This window comes from Chelonia mydas, chromosome 10 (genome assembly GCF_015237465.2).
Source record: "Chelonia mydas isolate rCheMyd1 chromosome 10, rCheMyd1.pri.v2, whole genome shotgun sequence".
NCBI lineage: Eukaryota > Metazoa > Chordata > Testudines > Cheloniidae > Chelonia > Chelonia mydas.
The window spans coordinates 56,108,655-56,131,077 of record NC_051250.2 but is presented as its reverse complement, the minus strand read 5'-3'; the positions used below and the strand labels follow the sequence as shown (position 1 = coordinate 56,131,077).

Sequence of the window (22,423 nt, the reverse complement as noted above, 5' to 3'; positions counted from 1 at the left end):
TATTTGGCATTTCCTAACTTCTGAGTGATTGACTTTGCAGCCTTAACATTCTCTTAACATACGATGTTGTTGTTTTTAAATTTAATGATTATACACATGGCTGCAAATGATTAGTGCCAGCAATTGGAACATTCATTTTCCCCATAGGGACACGCTCCTCACTTTCCTATCTAAGCAAATGTGAAAGCCACAAAAGTATCTAGCAGTAAGAGCATCGCTTATATATGGATTGCGTCTATTTCTCCAATCCCTGAGTCCAAGATACTTGCAGAAATTCAGGTTAGGTTCGTGAAACAAGTCAATAATGTACTAGAGTAACACCAATAATGATGATAATGAGAACACCCAGCTTTTACATAGCTCTTTTCATCCACAGAAATCAAAGCACTTTACAAAGATCAGTATCATGATCCCCATCTTCCGGAGGCACAGAGAGATGAAGTGGCTTGCCCAAGGTCACCCAGCAGTCTGGGAACAGACCCAGAAATGGAACCAGGGTCTTCTGAGTTCCAGTCCAGTACTCTTTCCACTAAGTCACACTGTCTGGAAGCTTCCTTAAATCAGAAGTGCCATCTTTTCTAACCAGAATCAGATCAAAGCATCTGTCATTTATGTTTCTGTGTTGGGAAAAATGGCACTGCACTAAATTGCTTAAGATGCATTTTTAAAATCATGGAGCTGTCTCCAAAGTGAAAACCTACTTGAACTCCAGTAAGCTAACACAATAAATGCTCTATTTAAACCACAGAGCTTCCAAACTTAAATGCCTCTCTCATTACAGTAGATCCTTTCCTCCTGATGCCAAAGGATTCTTTTTTGGTGGGGGGGGGGGGGGAGGAGAATAAATCAATCACCAAATTTTATTTTGATTGCCATTTCATATCATCAGCTAAAATTACTAAAGCAGTATTTGATTTATAATATTTCTTTACTTTGCTTCATACGTATTTAAAAAAACAAAACAAAACCACCCATCCAAGCCTCTAGGTGCTCTTGCATTTAAATATTATTCAAAATACAACTGAATAAAAATAAAAACAAAAAAACCTTAACCAGCTACTGCTTCTTACCACCAAAACAGACAATAATGAACCCTACATAGAATCAAACCCTGGATAATAACATATGCCCCTGAAATATAAAACAAGCCTTTATCAGGTCTTCCCTCGCTAAAAACACAGATAAATACACTGACCTTGCAAAGCACTCTGAATGATATTTTAATTAACTAAGTATATGTCTACCCTGTCCCTTTTCTCTATTCTCTCTGGTCCTAAACAATAAGTTTTAATTGGTCATAACCACATGGCTTGTTTAAATTGTCTAAGCTCACCTACTACCTATTTTGAAAGCTTTCCCACTTTCCCCTCTGTGGTTTTTAATCAAAGCCAAATGTAATCCAAATCACATCTGAGTAAAGATCTCTGGAGGAATGTTCCACTCCACCGTGGCTCCCCTGAGGTTTCATACTCCAAATGAACCACTCTTTCCCATTTACCGAAGTCCACTCTGTCTGAATTTGCCATTCACTGCAAATCTTCAGCTGGCATGTGCTGGTTGTTTCTGGCTTCTCCAAGTGATGGCATCGGTATTGCTGAACCATCAGAGTACGATTGGCATACACTTGTCGGCACAGGACTTGTCGGTGCTGCATACCAAGGCCACATGTTTTACTGCACTCAGACCACTCCCCTATATCCCAGCTAACAGAGAAAAGAAAAAGGAGAACATAATAATGATCCACTGTTAATAAAGATATTGCCATATTGTAGACATTCATCTCATTTCAATTCTGATTATATGCATTTGGACTAAAATATGTCTTATACTATCATTTAAACCTCTGTTTTGTCTTTTGTTGAATACTGAAATAAATAATATGTATCCTTTATGTAGGGGACCACTGCATACTTACAAAGGGTCTACTTGTAGGGTGAGGAGTTATGCTATTAAATATGTAAGAGTTGCAGAACTGGGTATAGTGATCAGAGTGTATTTTTAGAAATTGGCTAGCAATATATATTATTTCTGATTACTTTATTAGTACTTTCCAAAACATGTAAAAGCAAGATGCCTGCCCTGAGGAGCTAACAGACTTTTTCTGGACATGACACAGGGAGAGCAGTAACAAGATAGTTGTTCAGAGGAGGAATGATAGATGGATCATCTAAATGGGCATTAACTTACATATAAAAACAATGAATAGATGCATTTCATTTAAGTGACAATAAAATTCCTTTCCATTAAGATTGCATATATGTATTTGTTTTATTAATATACATATTTTCATTCCATGTCATTTTTAGTGTCATGCTCAGGGAGGTTAGTGCATTGCTAGTACAAAAGCCCTTCACACTGTTAACTTGAGACTTGTTGTGGAGAATGAGGGAGATAGCTGTATCATTTATCATCAGCACCGTAGGCATCCCAGTTTACCTGATTGACCGTATTCCGTCTGATTAGACAGAGCTGAATTAAAACTTAAAGCTTGAATTAAAGGTGATTAGGGAGGACAAGCAGGAAACAAAGCTGTGACTAGAGATCAGATATCTCTGGGGAAAGTATTCCAGTAGTCCTTTAGACTAGAGAACATTGGATGGGCTATTACTGGGAAGTGACCACCTGGCTCCAGCCAGGTCACAGGCCTATTTTTCCCAGGCCAGAGGCCCTAAGATCAAAAATGACAGCAAACCTTAAAACTCCCTGCCCGGAGAGGAAGTGTGTGTGTAGAGAAACTGACAGAGAGAGGCAGAGATTGCAGCAGGAGCAGTCAGTCAAGACAGAGGCCCCGCAGAGTACACTGAGGCAATATAGGCTCGTCTAAAGCTTATCCCTTGTCTCCAAGCTTAGACAAGACCCTCTGTAGTGTTAACCCTTTTATCTGCTTGCTATATATCCTTGGGTGAATACACAGTGTGCTGTTTGGAAGGAACTGTTCTGAGTTACCTTAATCAGCTGCTGATCACAGGCTCCCAGAAGGAAATGTCTTGCAGGTACCTGGTACATTTGGGCCTGTCATATCAACATGCTTAGAAGCTGGGGGGCTGAGTGGTAGAATGGGGTAGGGTTGCACCCAGAGACGTGAAGGCAGCAGAACCTGTCACCAGGGGTGCACTCGTGAGGGACTGCAAAGGAGTATAACGTAGAAAGCACCACTTGCCCGGTACAAGTGGGAACGTAACCTGGTGATTCAGTCTAAAGTGGTGTGAACCGTGGAGTTCTGCTCTAGGAGAAGTGCAGGTAGAGGCTTCTCTCTTGGAAAGAGCACCAAGGGAGAGACTAGGGGAGAGACTGCAGGGGCAGTGCACCCTCAACCATCATACCTGTTGAGGAGTGGCTGCATTTAACCCAGAGTAAATGACTGCCAATCTCTCCTAACTCCCTTATCTCACATGGGATAACAGTGCTGTAATGGAGGATAAGCTGCTATGGCTGCCACTTCCTATAAAAAAATAAAAACCACCTCTGACAGGGGAATCCATCAACTGCACTCCATGTCACAAGTGGAAAATACTTGAGATGTTCACCCTAGAGTCCTATTTAAACAGCTACCCTTCTTTGTGCAAAGCTTCAGTGACACTACTGCTTTCATTTTCCAGTGTATTTTCTGGCACTATCTTACAAGGCTGGGCACGGGAAGATGTTGCAGGCTTCTTCTTCTGGCGTGGGCTTGGTGCTGGTGTCACAATAGCTCTCAGACACCTCCTCATGAGAGATTCTATTTACACAGCGGAAGATTGGGTATCGCAACCCTGAAATGGCAAAAAAAAAACAAAAAAAAAAAACAAAAAAAACCCAATAATAAGTAGTGCAGATAAAAAGAAAACATTCAACATACACATGACTTAGCTACAGCAACAGGATCTGGTGCAGAAAACCTAAACACAAGAGAGCAACAGGATAAGGAAACGGTCCAGATTAGTAGTTTATCCATTGTACATAAAGTCAAATAAACATAAGTGAAATCTGAATGCTTTGCTGCTTACAGCAATACATCAACTGCAGCTGCCTGCAAACACAAACCACAGCACAGCATTGCAAGAGAGGCTGAGAAAATGTTGTGGTTTTGCTCCATTAAATGTTTATGGGGAGAACTGTGCCTAGCTTCAGCCTGCAGTTGATTTAAAAAATGCAATCTAGCAGCCTGAACACAGGACTGGGAGCAGGAACTTGTGTGCACTAATCCAGCCTCTGAGTCAGATTCCTTTTCTTTTTGCTTTTGGGCAAGTGACTTACCCTCCCTACTTTAGGATTATCATCAGGTCAATAAGGATATAAAAATAATACCTACCTCATTGGAGTGTTTTGAGGCTTCATGAATTAATGCTTTAGGGATGACAAATGCTGGATAGATGTTAAGTATTATTATTTCTCTCCTTTTTTAACTGCTCAGTCTCTTTAGCTACGTTTTGCACTTAGACAGAAAGACGGTGATTTCCTTTGCTTGTGTAACCTGTCTCTCGTGATGGTGACAAATTCAGACCAAGATGCTAAGTGTGTCACTTCCATTATTCTGGTACAGAGAGAATTTTCACCAATTCCAGCAGCTCAGTGAGTCATGCAGCTCTAGTTCTCAGGTCAAAGAAGAGTTTGTACAAACTCCCTCAAAGCCCACACAGTTTTTTCTCATTCCTGCTACTCTATTCCAAAGAAGATCCATGCCAAATTTCTCCATCCCTGCCTGTACCCAATTTATTCTAATTCTTCTCGGGAGCTACACTAAATTGGCTGAGTACGAGCCCTGTGAAAATCAGGCCATTTTCAGTTATCTCAAGTTGGGCATCATAAGGTGAAGCACCCCAAATCATTAGCAACTTTTGAATACTGAGGCCCACTTAGTGTGGAGACTGAGGGGTGGGCAAAAAAAGAAATAATGGAGTGTGAAAATAAACTCTGATCTGAAAGGGAAAGATCCTGCTTACGTTAGAGGTAAGTGTGTTTATACCCCAAAATGAACTGACCACAAACAAAACACATAATTCAAACAGGAATGCAGATAAATCGTTTGCCCTTCTTTCCACAGACATATCCTGATATGCTGTCCCTATCTTAGTAACTCTCTTCCCCAAATTTAGGGTCTGATCCTGTTTCAATTGAAAACAATGGAAGTTTTGCCATGGGCCTATGTGACAGCTGGGGTAGACCTTTGTTTCTGGGGTAAAATTATACTGACTCACATTTATGTTAACAGTTGCTGTGTTTGAGAATTTAGGGAAGAATAGTATACAACCTGAAGAGAAGAGAATACAAATGTCTGTAGGGTCCCCAGTTCGTTATCAGACACACAGACAACTATCAGACAATGTTTATGCTTCAGCAAGCAGTCTCTTGTTGCAGCTTTCCAGAGGTCACATTGCACATCTCCCACCCTTACCCAACACCAGCCATTCTTCATGATGTATCAGGTTTCTTGAAGGCACAATCCTCTACAAGGTCAGTCTAGACCAGAGGTTCTCAAACTGTGGTCCGCGAGTTCCATTCAGGTGGTCCGCAGATAGTTCCTCTAAGGTGGGTGCCTGGGCGGCCGCACAGGAGAGAATGAAGGGCCACCCACCTAATTAGTCGAGCTGCGCAAGCATGGCTCCATTAATTAGGTGCGTGGACCTTGGAGACTTGTAAGGCGAGGTGGTGGCCTTGGGGGGAATAGGGGGCAGCTGGGAGGGGGCAATGGGGTGAGAAGAGGGGGTGGAGGGAATTTAGGACATGCGGGGCTGTGGTGGCCAGAGAAAGAGGCGATTTTCCCCAGCTCCAGGGCTGCAGCTGCCAGGGAGAGATGGCCCTCCTTCCCAGCCTCAGCTCTGTGGCTGCTGCGGTGAGGGAGAGAGGGAGAGACCCCCTCCTTCCCAGCCCCAGCTCAGGGGCTGCCGCAGCGGGGGAGAGAGGGCACATCCATCGCATTAGAAAGGTAAGACTACTGATAGGAAAATATGAGTTGTGCGCTATTATTTGTAGAACAATCGTTAATTATTATGAAGGTTTTTTATATATAGTGCTTTTATCCAAAGCACTTTACAATAGTTAGCTAACGGGTACAAACAACAGTTGGAAAGATCATTAAGTGGTCCGCTGAGTCCCTCAGCAATTTTCAAGTGGTCTGCGGAAAAAAAAAAGTTTGAGAACCACTGGTCTAGACCAAACACCAAGAGGATTTACATCCTCAGAGTAAAGAGAAGCAAATCCTTACAAGAGAGATGTGAGGGCACAAGATGTTAGAGTTGCAGCTTAATTCCTTCCTTCCACCACCAAATATGCTTGCCTCTACTTTCGAACCAAACTATGGGCCCACAGTGCAGCAACCTGCATGGAATTTAGAGGGAGGAGCCCAGGTTGCAGGAGGCACCAGAAAGCCAGCCTGTGTGCAAATGGCTAGAATGCTAGCTGCACCTCTGTAAATAGTTCTCTTAACAAAGAGCTGTTTATTGTAGAAACATAGAGTCCTCTCCTGTTGTTACCCAGCATGTAACATATGAAACACGCACATGTGCAGAGTTCAAAGCTGTATGACTCACTGTAAAAGTCCAAACGAGTCACATGGCTAAAAGTCTGCACAACTCTGAAACTGGATAATTTGCTGACAACATGCAGCTGTCTCTTTTCTTTTGGTGTATGTGGCAGGGAGGAGTGAACAAAAGGGTAATACTGTAATAGCAACAGCCTGAATATCTTGGCTAATGTGGTATAAGTTAGATGCTAAGAGTCCATCGATACTGCAACTGGCTTACATGATTGCTGACAATGCAGATCTTATGCCATTGGACTGAATGCTTAGTCTGCTCCAGCTCCTTCTATATCTAATTATACACTTGAATCTGCAGTCTAAGTCTAGCATCTGTTGTTAACTAGCTCCACATTCCTACCTCCTAGTGTTCTAAATCTCAATTTTAATGGTAACTTTTGGTGATTACTTAAAAGTTTTTAACTGTGTAACAGATTTTCTGCAAACTCCTGCATCTCATCCCGTATTTACAAAACTTACATTTTTCTTCATCTAACTGGGAGGTTAGCTGCGAGACAGAGAGAGCGAGAGCGTGCACAGTACATTCAGATGGCTATTTGTTTTAATTGATCTTGCACTAAAGTTTTGTAATAGCTTTAACTCACGCCCATGGTTTAAATACAATAAGTGTGGTTCTGATTAATGATAACTGTTGGCTGACATACAGCAAAATATGGCATTTGTAATAAAGGAAATTAAAAGCTTACACATCTGCCAAATTTAAATGCATTCAGCAATATATTTAAATGAGAAGTTTTGCATCTGAAATGCTAATTTACAATAAAATTGTATACAGAGCCATCTTCATTCTTCCAGTTCTAGTAGAAAGTAGGTAATTTAGCAATCAGCAGGGTGCTTTACTCATTAGCTTTCTTTACAAATTTGCTTTTTAAATTAAGAACATGCTGCACACTACAGTATCACTATTAATAAATTTCGTATTCAGACCGGTCTCTCTGTAATGTGTTTCCATTTACAGCTAAGCCACAGTCTGTGTTGGAGGACAGGGGAACAGGAAAGAGTGTTTGCTCTCAGGAGGAGTTTCTGTGGTTCCTGGAGTGTATAAACTTCATTGGCATATGATCTCATCTATTTCTGGCTGATGCACAGGGTTGGTGCCATAGAAATACCCTCCCTACTCTGTTTGGGGAAGTTAGCAGTTTCCACAGGCATGGCCCTGGTCCTAGAAAGCTACACCCTCAGCCTGATCAGGTGGAACTTTAGGACAAGAGCTGGTTGATATTTTTCATCTGAAAAATAATTTTAAAAAAAGATAAATGGTCTTTTTTCAAAATCAAAAACTTCAGTGAAAAGTACATCCAATATTTCCAGTTTTTAATGAAAAATCAATCATTTTCTTCTCCTTTTTCCTTGATCTCATTCTGCCATGAAATGAAAGAGAATGAATGATGTCTAGGGGCGTTTCTTCTTTTCTTTCCTCCTTTTGATAGTCAATAACTTCCCAAAGTTGAAGAAGTTATGAAAAATTATAGAGTAGCAAAAGAAGAAACGAAAAAATGAAAAAGTGAAGGAAATAATGGACATCAATTTTTTTTGCAGTTTCAAAAAACGCAAAAGTGGAAAAAACTAAAATTTCAAAAATTATCAAAAAAAAATTCAGAATGTTTTTAAGAAAGAAAACAAACCCATTCCTTTACAAATTCTGCAAAATGGAAACAAATTCAAAATTTCAACTTTGTTTCAACAAATTGTTTTGCCTCACTTTACCATTTCTCTTTGGGAGAGAGCAAAGAACCTGTTGGACCTCAATTGCCTTAGAGGATTATATGGGCAGAGGTAGTCAACCAAGTAACTCAGGACTAGATTTGTAACAAATTGTTCATACTATCAGCAAATCATAGTACTCTCAGTACAGTATACTGCTCCAAATTAAATTTGGTAGAGTCTGGGACACAAGGTTGACCCCAGGTCCCACTCAGAACCTAGGGAAGGAATATTTATTTCAGACATTCCTCCTCTCTAATTTCAGGGTGTAAGTCTCAGTTCCATAACATGCTGAAAGCTTTCCTGTGATATTATATTGTTCTAGTTTCTGCTGTTAAATCGGCATTCAGATTTCATAGCTGCTTCCCACTGACTGCCAGATATTTAAAAACAGCAAAATTCTGATCATAGGGATTACAAAGGAAAGTTTCCAACATTCTTCCTATAAAATGACTGAAACCCCTCAAAACCCTTACAGATGTGTGCACCTGCATTTGCATGCAGAATTTCTTGATCTGAGTACTCAAATGCACAATTCCTTTGCACAGAAACTTCAGCTTCCACCTTCTGAAAATATGATGGTCCCAATCCTCAGCTGGTGATCCTCACTGATTGCAAGAGAGTTTATGTCTATTTACAGTAGCTGAGGATCCTGTCCACATACCCTAATCTAAAAGCCATTTCCTAGGGCCAAGCAAAATAATTCTGGTTTACGTTCACTGCCCTCCCCCACAATGTGTCAGACTCACAAGAGTCCTGATTTTAGTACTGTAACATTTCTGACATAATTTCCGCAAGTAGGGCAGATTTCCCAATTCATTGTCTTGGACTAGCAGGGAATAACAATAAAAAAAGAGAACATCCATGTAGTGTGCTTAACTACCAGCTCTCCTGTCAGAGATATAATTTGAATTCATTATGATGATGATGTGCATAAGGATCAGCACAGCATTAAGATTTCATGTACTAGCTCAGTTTCATATCTTGAAGCAAGGAGAGAGCCCTAAAGAAAATTAACTACAATTTTTCCCCAGAGGAAATAGGTTTGCAGAGCAGTCACATCTCTCTAACAGTTCAGTATCCCCAGTAACAGAATACGCTATCAACTCCCTTTACATCACCACCTTTAATTGCCTTCCCTCACCTCAGGAATATGCTGACTGCCACAAAGATATTACCTTTCCTCTATGTCCAGAGTTAAATTTTCCTTTATTCTAGCTCAACGGAACCACAATTTTCCCAGCAGCTTAACGAGTTATATGGAACGCGTAGAGCTGTGTTTTGTTAGCTATACCGGTAGCCCTGTCATACACCCCACTGGCCCAGCTCTCTGAGAGAGCCCCTCCATTTTAAAGTAAGATCAGCCAGGAGGTATGTGTTGACAATACCTGGAGTTAAGTGTGCCTGGTGCCAGGACTTCTCAGGTGAGCTTCCCCACCAGTAGAATTTACTCCCGTCAGAGGTCTGCTAGAGCAGGCGTCAGAGCATGATGGAAGACATTTTCACTTGGTTTAGATTATATCTTATTTTGATTGTTTTTATTATGTACTCTTGGGTTTTATTCCAAAAAGGACAGTATTTATTAGAGTACCCCAATTTGGGTTATATTTTAATATAATTTGTTGATTTTCAAATATGAAAAGGGTACTCAGCTGCTACAGCAAGAGAGGCTGTAACCATTAAAAAAAATTGTGTTTGGACATCATAAATCTCTAGAAACTACACACTCTACTACCATCTTCTGCTCAAGTATTCAGGTCCTGCACACTGGTTCTGGAGAATATACCACTGATGTTTGTCAAAAGCATCAGTACCTTTGTTCCTACAACTGGCTAGTTCAACCAGCTTTTGTGCCGCAAAGAGCTATGTCCCATCACGCAAAAGGTTAATTAAAGGGGTCGAACCCCTCAAAAAGCTTGTAAATTCACACCACATATTGTAAGGGCATCTAACTGGCAAATGGAGCTCTGAGCTGAACAGCACTGGAGGAATCACTGCCAGTAAAGGTGCAATCCAGGCAAATAGGAGGAAGATATTGACAGAGGTGCAAAAAGTACCAATGAAAATGGAGGATTTAAACAAATGGGGAAAGGAAACCAAAGAATGCTGAGGATAGTGATAGTGTATCAGGGAAACATGAGAAAAGCAACTTGAGGCAATTGCCCTCAGCCATAAAGGACTGCAATATTTCTCATTTCAGAAATGGATGCCATATTCTGCTTTTTAACTAGGCTTGGAAGAATTACATCTTTATCAGTAAATGTCAGTAAACGTCGATTGCACCAAACACACAAACCAATGAAAAATATTTCCATCAATAATCATTTAAATTTACAGATAGGGACAGTAAGAAAAATTCTGCTTGAGAATTTATTAGAGTTTAAGGATATTTATTTTGTATATTTTGATGTGTGTTGACAATTTTTGTTTTAATGGTTATAAAGCTTTACCTTTTTGAATATCGCTGTCATTAAATAATTATGGACTGACCCCCTCTATGGATTGACCCCCTCAAAAAATTCCCACAGCTGTGAAAATGTAAATGGATAAAAATATAAAAAATTCTTAAAGCCCATAATTTTGCAAAACTATGAAAATTGCAATTGATAAAAAATGCTTAAAATAAACATTAATATTATCTGTTGAAATGAAAAAAAATTGGACTCTGCCAAGCCTGTTTATAAACTATGTGCAGCATGGCCTGTTTATTTTATTTTAGAATTATTTTTATTGACATATATTTGGAACCCACTTTGTGCTACAGATTTGTCTGTCTTTCACTTAGTGAGAAACAACAGAAAGCAGTGGCTCAAACATATGTCTAATGTATACAGGGATTTGCTGGGTTTTCTAACATGCTCTTTCCCCCATGTTTTTCTTCTCCTGGCCTGGAATCCTCCTGTGTGTAATATAAATACTGTGCATACACTGTAAAGCATTTACCTTTCCCACACGAAGTGGTGCACTCAGTTGTTCCAACCTGTTTCCAGTTGTGCTCTCGGTTTCGTCGTGGTGGCTGCACAGCAGGGACCTGGTTGTCTGGCTGATGAGAAGGAAACCTTCCTGGCTGAATAACAGGAAAGGTCCCTGTTGACGGTCCAGTGTGAGTGTCTGTCTCCCTATGCAAATTCTCATCTTCGTGATCTGTACCATCTGTCAGTTCTAACTGACCATTGAATGGCTCCCCTGGGGACAGGCAACAAGAGCAAATTAAAAGAGTGATCATCTCTTTCAAATATTAGCTAATGCATTCACTAATTAGTAGTTGAAACAATGGTCTACAAAGTTGTCAAGCTTGGAAGTAGCTTTTATCTCCATATACAGACTTGCTGGGTTGTTCTGCAGACAAAGACTTGCTGCTTTTCAATGAGGCACCCAATTCTCAGCAAGCAAACACACACACAAAAGTGGAAATTCACCAGGCATTTTCTAGCATAATTATTGCACCTAATGTCAATCAAGTTTCCCAAGGATTTGTTTTTTCATCATGCTCCATATTCTGTGCCTCTTAATGTCAAATTCCAGCTGCTCCTCATTAAGAAACAGACTATAGAGCCAATACAAATCTGACAAGGAGAATCAAAAACATGAGAAATAGTACCAAACTTGCCTGCCAATTTTCTTTTTTTTCTTTTTTTCAGAATTACTGTTACATTTAACACACCTCAGTGCTATAGAATTTAAAATACATTCTGTCTAGAGAAATTTTAGCTTTGGGGGCTTAGAAATTTCCACAGGATTGAGAGAGAGAAGCTGAGAAAGGTTGTTTCAAAACATCAAACTCCAAAAAGAAAGAAAAATATTTTAATTTCTGAAATACAGTCACAGCAATTCAGCTCATAACAGTAACTGATCAAGGAAAAGTCACAGTGTGTTCTTATCCCATGTGACACGTTAAAGACAAAATTACCTTCAAAATAAAAATAAAGAACCAGATCGTAGGCTGGAGCAAATCAGAGTAACTCCATTGAAGTCCATGGAGTTACACTGCTTTACACCAGCTGAACATTGGGGGTGAAATCCTGGCCCCATGAAGTCAATGACAAAACTTCCATTGACTTCAGTGAGGCCAGAATATTACTACTGGCCCATAATGTTACAGAATATGCTTAATGCATGATTTACCTGGCCTTCTGTGAGGAGGCAACTGAGGGCTAATGACGTTGGCTTCTGGAATTATATACTCATAATGTATACCTGGGTTAGGTTGCTGATGTATCATCTATGAGGAAAAACAGCCAAATAAATGTTATCTGATTCAAAATAATCACCCTTTCACTTAAACCACCTGTTAGGTTACTACTGTTTAACAGAAATATGCATTTAAACCAATCAATAGCATGATGATTGCTACTATTAGAAAAGACAAAGATTTGTTTGGTACATGTCAGTGAAATATGAAAATAAACAATTTGTTCCTGAGAGGCTAAGACAAGAAAGGAAAAGATGAGTTTCTACGCTTGCAAATTGCACTAAATTGTAATAGGAAGGAACAGCTGTTACTCAAAATCCTCACTGTGAAGAACTACATCATATGCATCTTCTTGGTACAGGTGCACAATGTGAAAATACAGCAGTGTCGTTAAGAGTCTTTCACTGAACACTAGGTGGCGAGAGAGGTTCATACGACAAATGGGTTGAAATAACTGACCTGACAGATAACTGAGAAAAGGTAAACAAGAAAGAGAAGAAAGAAACGGAAGGGTCCAAATCCAAATGCTCCAAACCCCGCTGGCTCTCTCCTCAAATGATTGTCAGTTCTACTTGAGTTGAGAACACATAAACAGCACTTATGTATTATCATTCGATAATTGCCCTGTTCTGTTCATTCTGGAGCATGTGACACTGAGCACTGTTGGAAGACAGGACACTGGGCTAGACAGAACTTTGCTCTGTCCCACTATGGCCATTCTTATGTTATTAACCCATCTGTGTTACCTCATATACCAAGTTGCTCCCTTTTATAGCCTTGCAGCTCAGCACATATCACTCACCACCGTATTTATAAAGCAGCAAGCAAAAATAGCTAACAACAATTGTATGTCTATTCAATTTATATAGCAGTCATTTAACACTGCTCAAGTAAATAGATAACAGAGGTCCACATACACATTGTGGTGACTGGTTTCAGAGTAGCAGCCGTGTTAGTCTGTATTCGCAAAAAGAAAAGGAGTACTTGTGGCACCTTAGAGACTAACCACTTTATTTGAGCATAAGCTTTCGTGAGGAAGTGAGCTGTACCTCACAAAAGCTTATGCTCAAATAAATTGGTTAGTCTCTAAGGTGCCACAAGTACTCCTTTTCTTATTGTGGTGACTGTATCACTGATATAGAATTGTGTTCCCGACAACTGCCAAATACATTTTCAGCCAGCTGGACTGAACATTCCACAGATAGCCAAACATGCAGAAAAGATCTCTCGTTTCTTCTACTGTTGGACAAAAGGGTTGGTTTGTTTTTTGTTTGTTTGTTTGTTTTAATATTTTTATCTAGCACTGGGAACCTCGAGCGTACCTGCTTTAAGAAAGACAGCAACAAAGGGTAGAGGTTTTAGAGCCCAATTGTACAATCCTTAGGCACATTAGCAAGCACTCACATGAGTATCCCATTGAAATCAATGGGACGGTGTGTGAATAAGTGCTTACCAACCTAGGAGTTTCATGATAAAGCCCTTGCAAGGTACTTACGTCTCCTGGAAAACCATTTGAATCCCCTAGCAGCCCTATATTATGCTGGTGGAGTGGGAATAGAGGTGCTTAAATTATCAGTTACAGACACTATGTACTGTTGATTCTATTAATCTGGCCTTGGTTACTTTAATAATGTGGCTGATCACATGGCTGTGTTGGATTGCTCTGGCAGAAGCCTCAGCCAGTCTAATTAAAAAAAAGTCTTTAAAAAAAATCATCACTACAGATTGCTGTTAGTGCCTTATACCTGGGTTTCTTATCAGCCAGATACTGCCTCTTGAACATGAAAAGTTCCTTGGTTCTGCCAAAGCAAGGGTTACAACCAAGAGAAAATCCATTCTACACCCCCGTGACCACCAGCAACAAACTTGTGGCACTAGGTTTGTTTTGCAGTCCGACAGCCATTCTGGAATCCACTGAAGTCTACAGAGTTATTCCGAGTTAGGGTCCATCCCTTTGACTTTGAAAAGTGTTTCCTGTGGCAAACAACAGCTTTTTCTCTGAGCTCCGCCCCAACGAGAGCACCCACTTTCTGGAATCATATGAAAATGCACTGCCTGTAATGATTTCTACAAGGGCTGACCTTCCGACCTCTCTCTACAATTTTAAAATGCACTCTCTTGGTGCCCAGTCCGGCAAGGTGCTGAGCACTCTCAAGTCCTATTGACTTCAGTGGGAGCTGAGGGTGCTCTTCAGATCAGGACCTTATAGTTTGGGTAGTTCCAAGGAAAGCTCTCCTATGGTTCCCCTGATTCTTAAAGCTCCCAGGGTTCAGAGCTAAGGAAAAGTGGAAGATTCAGAAATGGTAAGACAAGGACTGTACGTTTCAAGGAGTTGAGGAATTGGAAACTAGTTTATGTTAATATTAGCTATCTCTCTGTAACTAGAAAGTCAGGACCTGTGCCAGGGTGATTATGCTATTAACAAAGCTCCTATGATTTTCTTTTATCTAACTCTCCAATCTCCATTTTAAGACAAACCAGCACAGATGGCTTTTCAACAAACCCATAGTGCAGTGAAAGGGAGAATGCTGATCTATCAGCCAGCGCAGATGAGCCTCCTGTGGTCCTGACATCCTACAGAGAGCATGATGAAGGAGAGAGAATGCCAAACCAGGGGGCCAGTCCACAGCAATAACCCACAGTTCAAGTCACTAAGCTGTGGCCAAACCCACGGCAATCTTGCTGTTTTCTTTCTGGCAAATAAGATGTCTTGAAGGGAAAAACGAAGGGAGATAAACAGGCAAAGATTAAATCAATACATAGTAGTGACACAAACAAACCATGAGATATAAGAGCTATAAAAATCAAAATACATTTTATTATGATTAATTTAAGGTGCTTTAAATTTTTTGATGATACTTATTTGGGAACACCCGCATAGGTCATGCATGGCTCCTTTGCCTTTTCTCTGGGTAATGCAATCATCATACATTAGGCATCAATTTCTTGGCAATAAAAACATCACAGCATCTCAGCTCACACCATCCAATATTCTTTACATAAGTGCTCATAATATTTTTTTAGTAATATGCATTCTGGGCAATCAGAATCCATTTATCTTTACATCCAAATTTTACATCACAACAAATGAAAAATCATCCCCATCTCCCATGCTGTGCCCTGTTAAAGCAATACAATAAATAATTATTGTTACTTTTTAATCATTTTGCCATTTGTAACTTTTCCATTTGTAGGAGCCAGTGCACTTTCTATAAAAATATACTGCACTAATTTTTCTATCATGGGTCATCACTCGTTGAGATTAATGACAACCAAACCCATGCCAATTAAAACAACCAATATCATCAAATCAGACTGTGTACCTACACTACATGTGGTCTTTCAGACAATATATTTTATTTTATATTTGTGTGTGTGTGTGTGTGTATGAGCATGCCTATATGCACAATTTATTTCATAGTATGCTATAATAATCCACAATTGCATTTAACTGCAACTTGGTTCTGCGATTGCTTTGTGGAGTGTCTACTGTTCAGGATTTCCTAATGAAGTTTGCCATTAAAACTCTGCCCAGGAATGCTTCATTTTGTACATACTGTTGCTTTTATTTATATTTATTTAAAAAATACAGAACCAAGAAGGCTTGAATCCATCAGAGGTCTTGACCTGCTTCAGACATTTGATTCGGGTAACTATAAAACTAAACCAAGCCAAATTAACTTCAGTAGAAAAGTGTCTGGAGGAAATCCAGCTCTCATGAAATAAAGAATACTGTATGCTTTGCCTCCGATTTTACTCAACAAGTAAAATTGGTTTTACTGGGTCAGTAAACTCAGGTGGTAACAGATATCTGTTACTGTTTAGTTTTCCTGTGATCTGGGGCAATACAGAAGTAACAGCAAAGGATATTGTAATATCTAGAACACTGTTACCTTTAAGGATTAAATGGAATGCTGGCAGTTATCTATTGTTATTGCTTGTGTTTTTAGTGCCATGTGTGAACAAAAACCAGAACTCCTGTTTTCCACTAGGAAGGTTAATCTGAATTTGACAAACTTACATAGACATCCAAGATCTCATCTGTCGGACCGTCTGCTAAAAAGGACTCCCCTGCAGTGCTTGAGATTTCATTTGGGCGTTTATACGTGAATGTAGTCCCTCCTCCTTCATATCTCCCGGGTCGATCAATTGCCCAGTTTCCATTGATGATGGACCGTCCTGATCGACTCCGCAATGCTGTCAGGGGGGAGAAAAAAACACATACACACAAATGCTGATCACAAGAAATCACCTTTACATACTAGCTCTCAGACTGTTAAAAGTGTACACAAACAAATTCATGTAACTGGATTATTCTGTTGTATGTTCTCTGACTTCATGGAATCAGGCAATATTGCTGGAACAAAAAATATTACAGATTATATCAATACTTGTGCAAAAAAAAAAAAACGGCCTAAAAAACCTGACTCGTATTTGAATATGTGAATTTTATTCTGCAGGAAGAGAAAAATACAAAGCTACAATAGAAAACTCATTTTTCATAGAAAACTCATTTTTCATGGAATATCACGTTGTGATTTTGTTTCAGCCAGCCAGACGGGTACATTGAATACACATGGATAACGGGGAAGTGGTTTCCTGAACTTCCTCCACATCCACGTGAATCTTTATTTAGTGGTTTGGACACAGTAAAGCACTGAAGTGGATACAGATTATCACAACAACTACACTATGTAGAACTACCACCACCCCTACAATTTATGAACCAGAAAATACCTTGGTTCGCCAAATATTCCAATTATTCTTAATGCAGCCTTTGGCAAATCTTTAATTTTCCTTTACAGAATACACATTTTGCCAAACATCTGCAAAATTCTGTTCTATAGAACTGCTTGAGGTGACAAGTATCTGCAAACACCACTGTTCCCTATCCATAAGGGAGGATAATACTACTAATTCATTTTTTCTGCCTAGCCTATTTAGATTGTAAGCTCTTTGGGGCAGAACCTACCTCTTATGTATGCCCAATACCTAGTACAATCATTTTATTGCTATGACTTGTGCCTAAAGGCCCAAACAAAACTGGAGTCTCATTGTGCTAGGCATGGTACATATACATAGAAAAGAGACAATCTCTACCCCAAAGAGTCCACCCTGAGTCTACTATAGTTTAAAACTATAATTTAGTTTATACTATAGTTTATAGTTTACCATTTAGGGAGATATATAAAATAGAACAATAAGATCCTATTGCATCCTTGAGTGAAAAAACTGAACTACCTTTATACCTTACTGGGTTCTAAAGTAACTGTATAAACCCAAGAAAGGGACCTGGGCATCACAGTACACAGCTCAATGACAACCTCTGCTCAATGCAAAGCTGCAAGAATTCATAGACCTTCCTCTGAAGCATTTGGTTTTGGCCACTGTTGCAGACAGGGTACTGGACTTGGTGGACTCTGGTCTGATGTAGTATAGCATTACATCAACGGCCACACTGGAGCAATACATTTACTCCCAGACTAGGGAAGCCCTGAGTAGAACACCAAGGAGCCAGAGCGGGTAGGGCACTTTCCGCAGCTGGTTCTCACAAGGTTAAACAACAAGGCCCAAATTCTGGATCTCTCTCTTTTCCCATGACAGCGATTGCTGCTGACTCATTTGGCTTTGGGGAAATAGAACAAGTATAAACTTGTTGGTGAAACCTACTTCTAGGAGAAGTCTCCATGCTGGGAACATATAAGAAATTATTGTTTTAACTGAATTATGTAAAGAGTACTCGTATACTATGGTTATATATAGTGAATTAATAATAATAGTCACTTATTTATTATTAAGAAACAATGGTAACCTTGAACTACCAGTTTTCAAATCTAAATCAAATGGAAGTTGCGGTATGTTAGTGACATCAGGTCAGTTTGAAATGGTCTGCACCATACATTGACACATATAAAAGATGAGAGGCAAAACTAACTTTTATCTGTATTCCTTCTCATATCAGAAAGAGGTCTCTTTCCTAGATGGGGTTGGAATTATGGGCAGAATAAAATGAATAAATCCATATTGTTGGTTCTCAGTATTCAGTGTTATCAAATGGGAGAGTATAAGTATTCTGAACACCACAAACAAGTGGGTATTCCAGTTGGACAGGACTTAGTAACCCTTTCAGTAACAAACAGACACAGTGCCCATACCAGAGATGCTATTGGCTCAGGAAATTGGCAAACACATTCATCAAATACATTTAAACAATTGATATGTGAGGAATTCATGAGCGATCGGCACAAGGATATTCTTCAAGCAGATACACACCATTCATTGTGCTTTATTTAAGATCATGTAAGAAAACATTTTAATGGAAACAAATCTGTTTACCTTTAAAAAGAAATTAATAGCTACTGTGACAAAGCTCTGTCCTTGCCTCCGTGGGTCCCGCGTTTCCTGGCGGATTTCACTAGCCTCAGAGGCCCACTGTGACCCTCCACGTAACCCTTCTCTCTCTGGAGAAAAGGGTCACCGTCTACTGAGCCATTTTCATCATAAGCCCGCGAGGGAGGTGAGGAGAAGTTATCCTTCCTTGCACAGTCTCTGTTGTCTCCCAGTCTCAGTGATTAATCAGGGGGAAAAGGGCAGGGAGGGGGGGAGCCCGGGCCCACCCTCTACTCCGGGCTCCAGCCAGGGACCCTAACAGTATCAGCTCTGGTAGCTGACCTTTTAGAAACATGACATGTACAATTCCCTGGGCTACTTCCCCCCCACAGCAGCCCTCACTTCCTCAAGCTCCACTTCACCCTTACCTCAGGGCCTCCTTCCTTGTGCCTGATATGGTGTGTACTACTCAGTTTCTCCAACAGCGCAACTTCCTCCCACAGCTCCTGACATGCACACCCACCTGACTAACTGGGAGGCTTTTAACTAGTTTCAGCCAGCCCCTGATTGGCTTCTGGTGTCCCAATCAACCTAGCATTCTCCCTGCCTTCTGGAAAGTTCTTAATTGGCCCCAGGTGTCTTAATTGACCTGGAGCAGCTGCCATTTCACTTATCCTGGTACCAGAGATTTGTTTAGCCTGGAGCTAATATATCTATCTCCCACTGCTTTTCTATAGCCATCTGGCCTTGCCCCGTCACACTACACAATACAGGTTTCAAACTATATAAACTGCAATGTGGGTGTTAGATATCAGCCTACTAGGTTTCTTCCACTGTAAGCAGTGAATTTTATATATTTGTTTAATAAAATATAACTTTATGACAATGTGATATAGCAAATATAAAAACATTGATAGAAGTGTCTAGCTAAGGCCAGATTATACCTACATGCGAGAGAAGGCGTAAAGAAACCTCCACTTTTGCAGGCCATGTAACGGTCAACCATCATTGTAATCTCTGCTCTCAACGGAAGATAAAGACTGCTCTGTTACTGTTCTTTTAGACAACTTATCCTCCGCAAGGGGCTGGGATTGGCAAGTACTCCGCTGTCATGCACAGAACCCAATGTTTACGTTAAGTTTGCAAAGACTAATAAGCTGCACCCCAGTAAAGGATGTGGTAGTAGGCATGCACCCCCCTGCATCTGAGAACTCCTGGAGGCATTCTTTCTCCTGGTTCTCCCCCTGGGGTGGCGTAGCTCTTTACTGCTCCCAACACAGCACTATGCTCAAGGGTACAAGCAATAACTTAGAATACGTGTTATCCAGCAAAAACATCCCTCACTGTTTATGGCCCAGATCCCACTCACATTGAGGTCCTCAGCCCAACTAGTGACGATGACGGTGCAGGATCAGGCCCCACAATAGTATATTATTTTTTATTGTAATTTTATCATTTTATTGTAATGTAAGCTACATATTTCCTCTTGAGAAGTATTTTAAGTCCATTTGTTTCCTGGATCTCTTATTTTCTGACACACCTGTTATTAAATAAAGAATTTCTGTACCTACGGATGTTGGCTGAACCAAATAATATATTTCACATAATTTTTTTTTTAGTTTAGCCATACAAGTATATTCTCTTTCCTCACATATTTCTGGGAGGCAAAGTTCAGGTTCACAAACTACTAAATGTGGATTATTACAAAATACTGACAAAAAGAAAATGACTATAAGCAACATGCTATTTACAGCTGTTACATTTTAATTCAAACACCTGAAGTACAGGGCTGCTTTGCAAACTGTATTGATCCTGAGGTTGCATCATTTTTAATATGCAACACTTCTAATAAAGGTTTAACTTTATGATCTGAATATTTTTCCTATACAGTTACTTTTTAAAAAAATAATCTGCACATCAAGAGCTCGGAAATGAAAAAAGTGCTGGCAAAGATTAAATTATTGTTAATAATAAAGCTGTAGAAAGATGGCTGTCTGGAAACCAACCAAATGTGCCTCCTACTGTGTTTTGATTACCTTGCATCTATCACCTCTACTGCCCTCCATCTAGAAATGTTATGGTGCTAATATTTTTAGCCAAAGTATGAAAGAGTATAAAGAGCATTAGCAGATTCCTCAGTAAGGCACAGTCTACTGATGATTTCATCTGCCCTATTTGTCAGCTTCTTAAATACCACTGCATAGTTTATAATACCCTTCAATAACACTTTGCATCGATTGTACTGTCTCAGACTTCAAATTCTCATCAACACTTTTGTTTGGGCTAGGAATCAATGGGGGAAAGCTCAATGTGATATAAAATAGAAACTGAACTTCAGGTATCTTAAAAAACATTCATTTTTCCAAGTTCAGCTTTGAAAACTTCTTTTAATGACAATGTTTCAGAGCTCTTGTCCTGATGCTTGCAGATTCTATTCTGCTTCTCCTGCCTCTGATACCGAGAAGAATAGGAAACAATTTAAAATAAATAATGTAGCACTAAAGAGTAAAGTTCTGTAAATAACATGCTCATGCCCATTGATTTCCATGATTTTTTTTTAAAGACATGGGTTGTCTTCTGGCTTCTGTGCCTTTAGGGCTTACCCAGTTCACATTTTCAGGCTTTTCTCCACAACCATAAGGGGTAGAAACTTACTTAAAAAAATCACAGCTAAGAATCCCAAATAGTCAATGGCCTCCAGGAGCTGGTGCTTTAAACCACCAACTTCACAAACAAAAATTGCAAAAGTTGACAAGACTGAAAATACAGTAAAATAGAACTATAAAAAGAGTATTGGCAAGAGAATGCCCTTTTATTTCCCTGGTCTCAGTCACATGACATACTTTGAAACAGACACAGACAAAAGATATAAGCTGTGATTGCTGCAAGCCTGTTCCCCAGAGCTGGTGAAGTATCAACTTCTCTGTGCTGGTTTACCTATGTTTATTAAACTGTTTAAGCTGAGTAATCTAATGTTAATCAATAATCAAAACTAAACCCTAACACCACGTTGTTTATGTCTAGAGTATCATGAAGAATACACATGCCGAGTTATTACATAATGTCAGCAAACAGCATAACATATAGGTGATACAAAACATTATGGTATAACAATCATTGAACAGGAAAAGCACATTGAAACAGAAGATATTAATGCACTTGCCAGTATAGAGGGAATATATTAATCAATGGATCACAAGAACAATATCGTGGGATAGCATCACATGCTATCAGACAGACACACATCAAATCAGAAGAGAAAAAATGCTTTGCTGTGCATTTTGAAGAGGAATAAATCTTTAGAATAAGCATATGAAATCTTGTAAATCCTATTGAAATGTCAATAGTAAAGATGCCAAATGGTTTTCAAAGGAGACATAATTCCATGCATTGGATTATCCACAGGGGGACACTTATTGTGAAGTTTAGGGACATAACATACTTGTGTAGTTTGGAGATGGAGTGGGTGGATAGCAGAGGACTCGTATAGCATGTGTAAACTTGGCAGGATTAGATTTTTACTGGTAAATGTCAATAAACATCTATTCCACTGTACACACACAGCCTGATGAAAAAATATTTCCATTGATAGTAATCAAAACATACAGATAGCAAAGTAGGAAAAATACTGCTTAAGAATTTAAGAGTTTGATTTTGACATATGATGTTAACAGTCAACA

The 22,423-nt window shown here is 39.6% G+C and overlaps 1 protein-coding gene across 4 annotated transcripts in view; it reads right to left on the bottom strand.

The window, feature by feature from the left end:
* The window catches only part of THSD4 (thrombospondin type 1 domain containing 4), a 599,697-nt gene that overhangs the window by 56,245 nt on the left and 521,029 nt on the right, over positions 1-22,423 (bottom strand). For all 4 annotated transcript variants that reach the window (XM_027818796.3, XM_043523831.1, XM_043523832.1 and 1 more), the window contains 5 exons: positions 16,435-16,610; positions 12,347-12,443; positions 11,165-11,407; positions 3,623-3,752; positions 1,499-1,703 (listed from right to left, as the gene is read on the bottom strand). In XM_027818796.3, the coding sequence (XP_027674597.2) occupies positions 1,499-1,703; positions 3,623-3,752; positions 11,165-11,407; positions 12,347-12,443; positions 16,435-16,610 (851 nt within the window). The remainder of the gene's footprint in view (positions 1-1,498; positions 1,704-3,622; positions 3,753-11,164; positions 11,408-12,346; positions 12,444-16,434; positions 16,611-22,423) is intronic.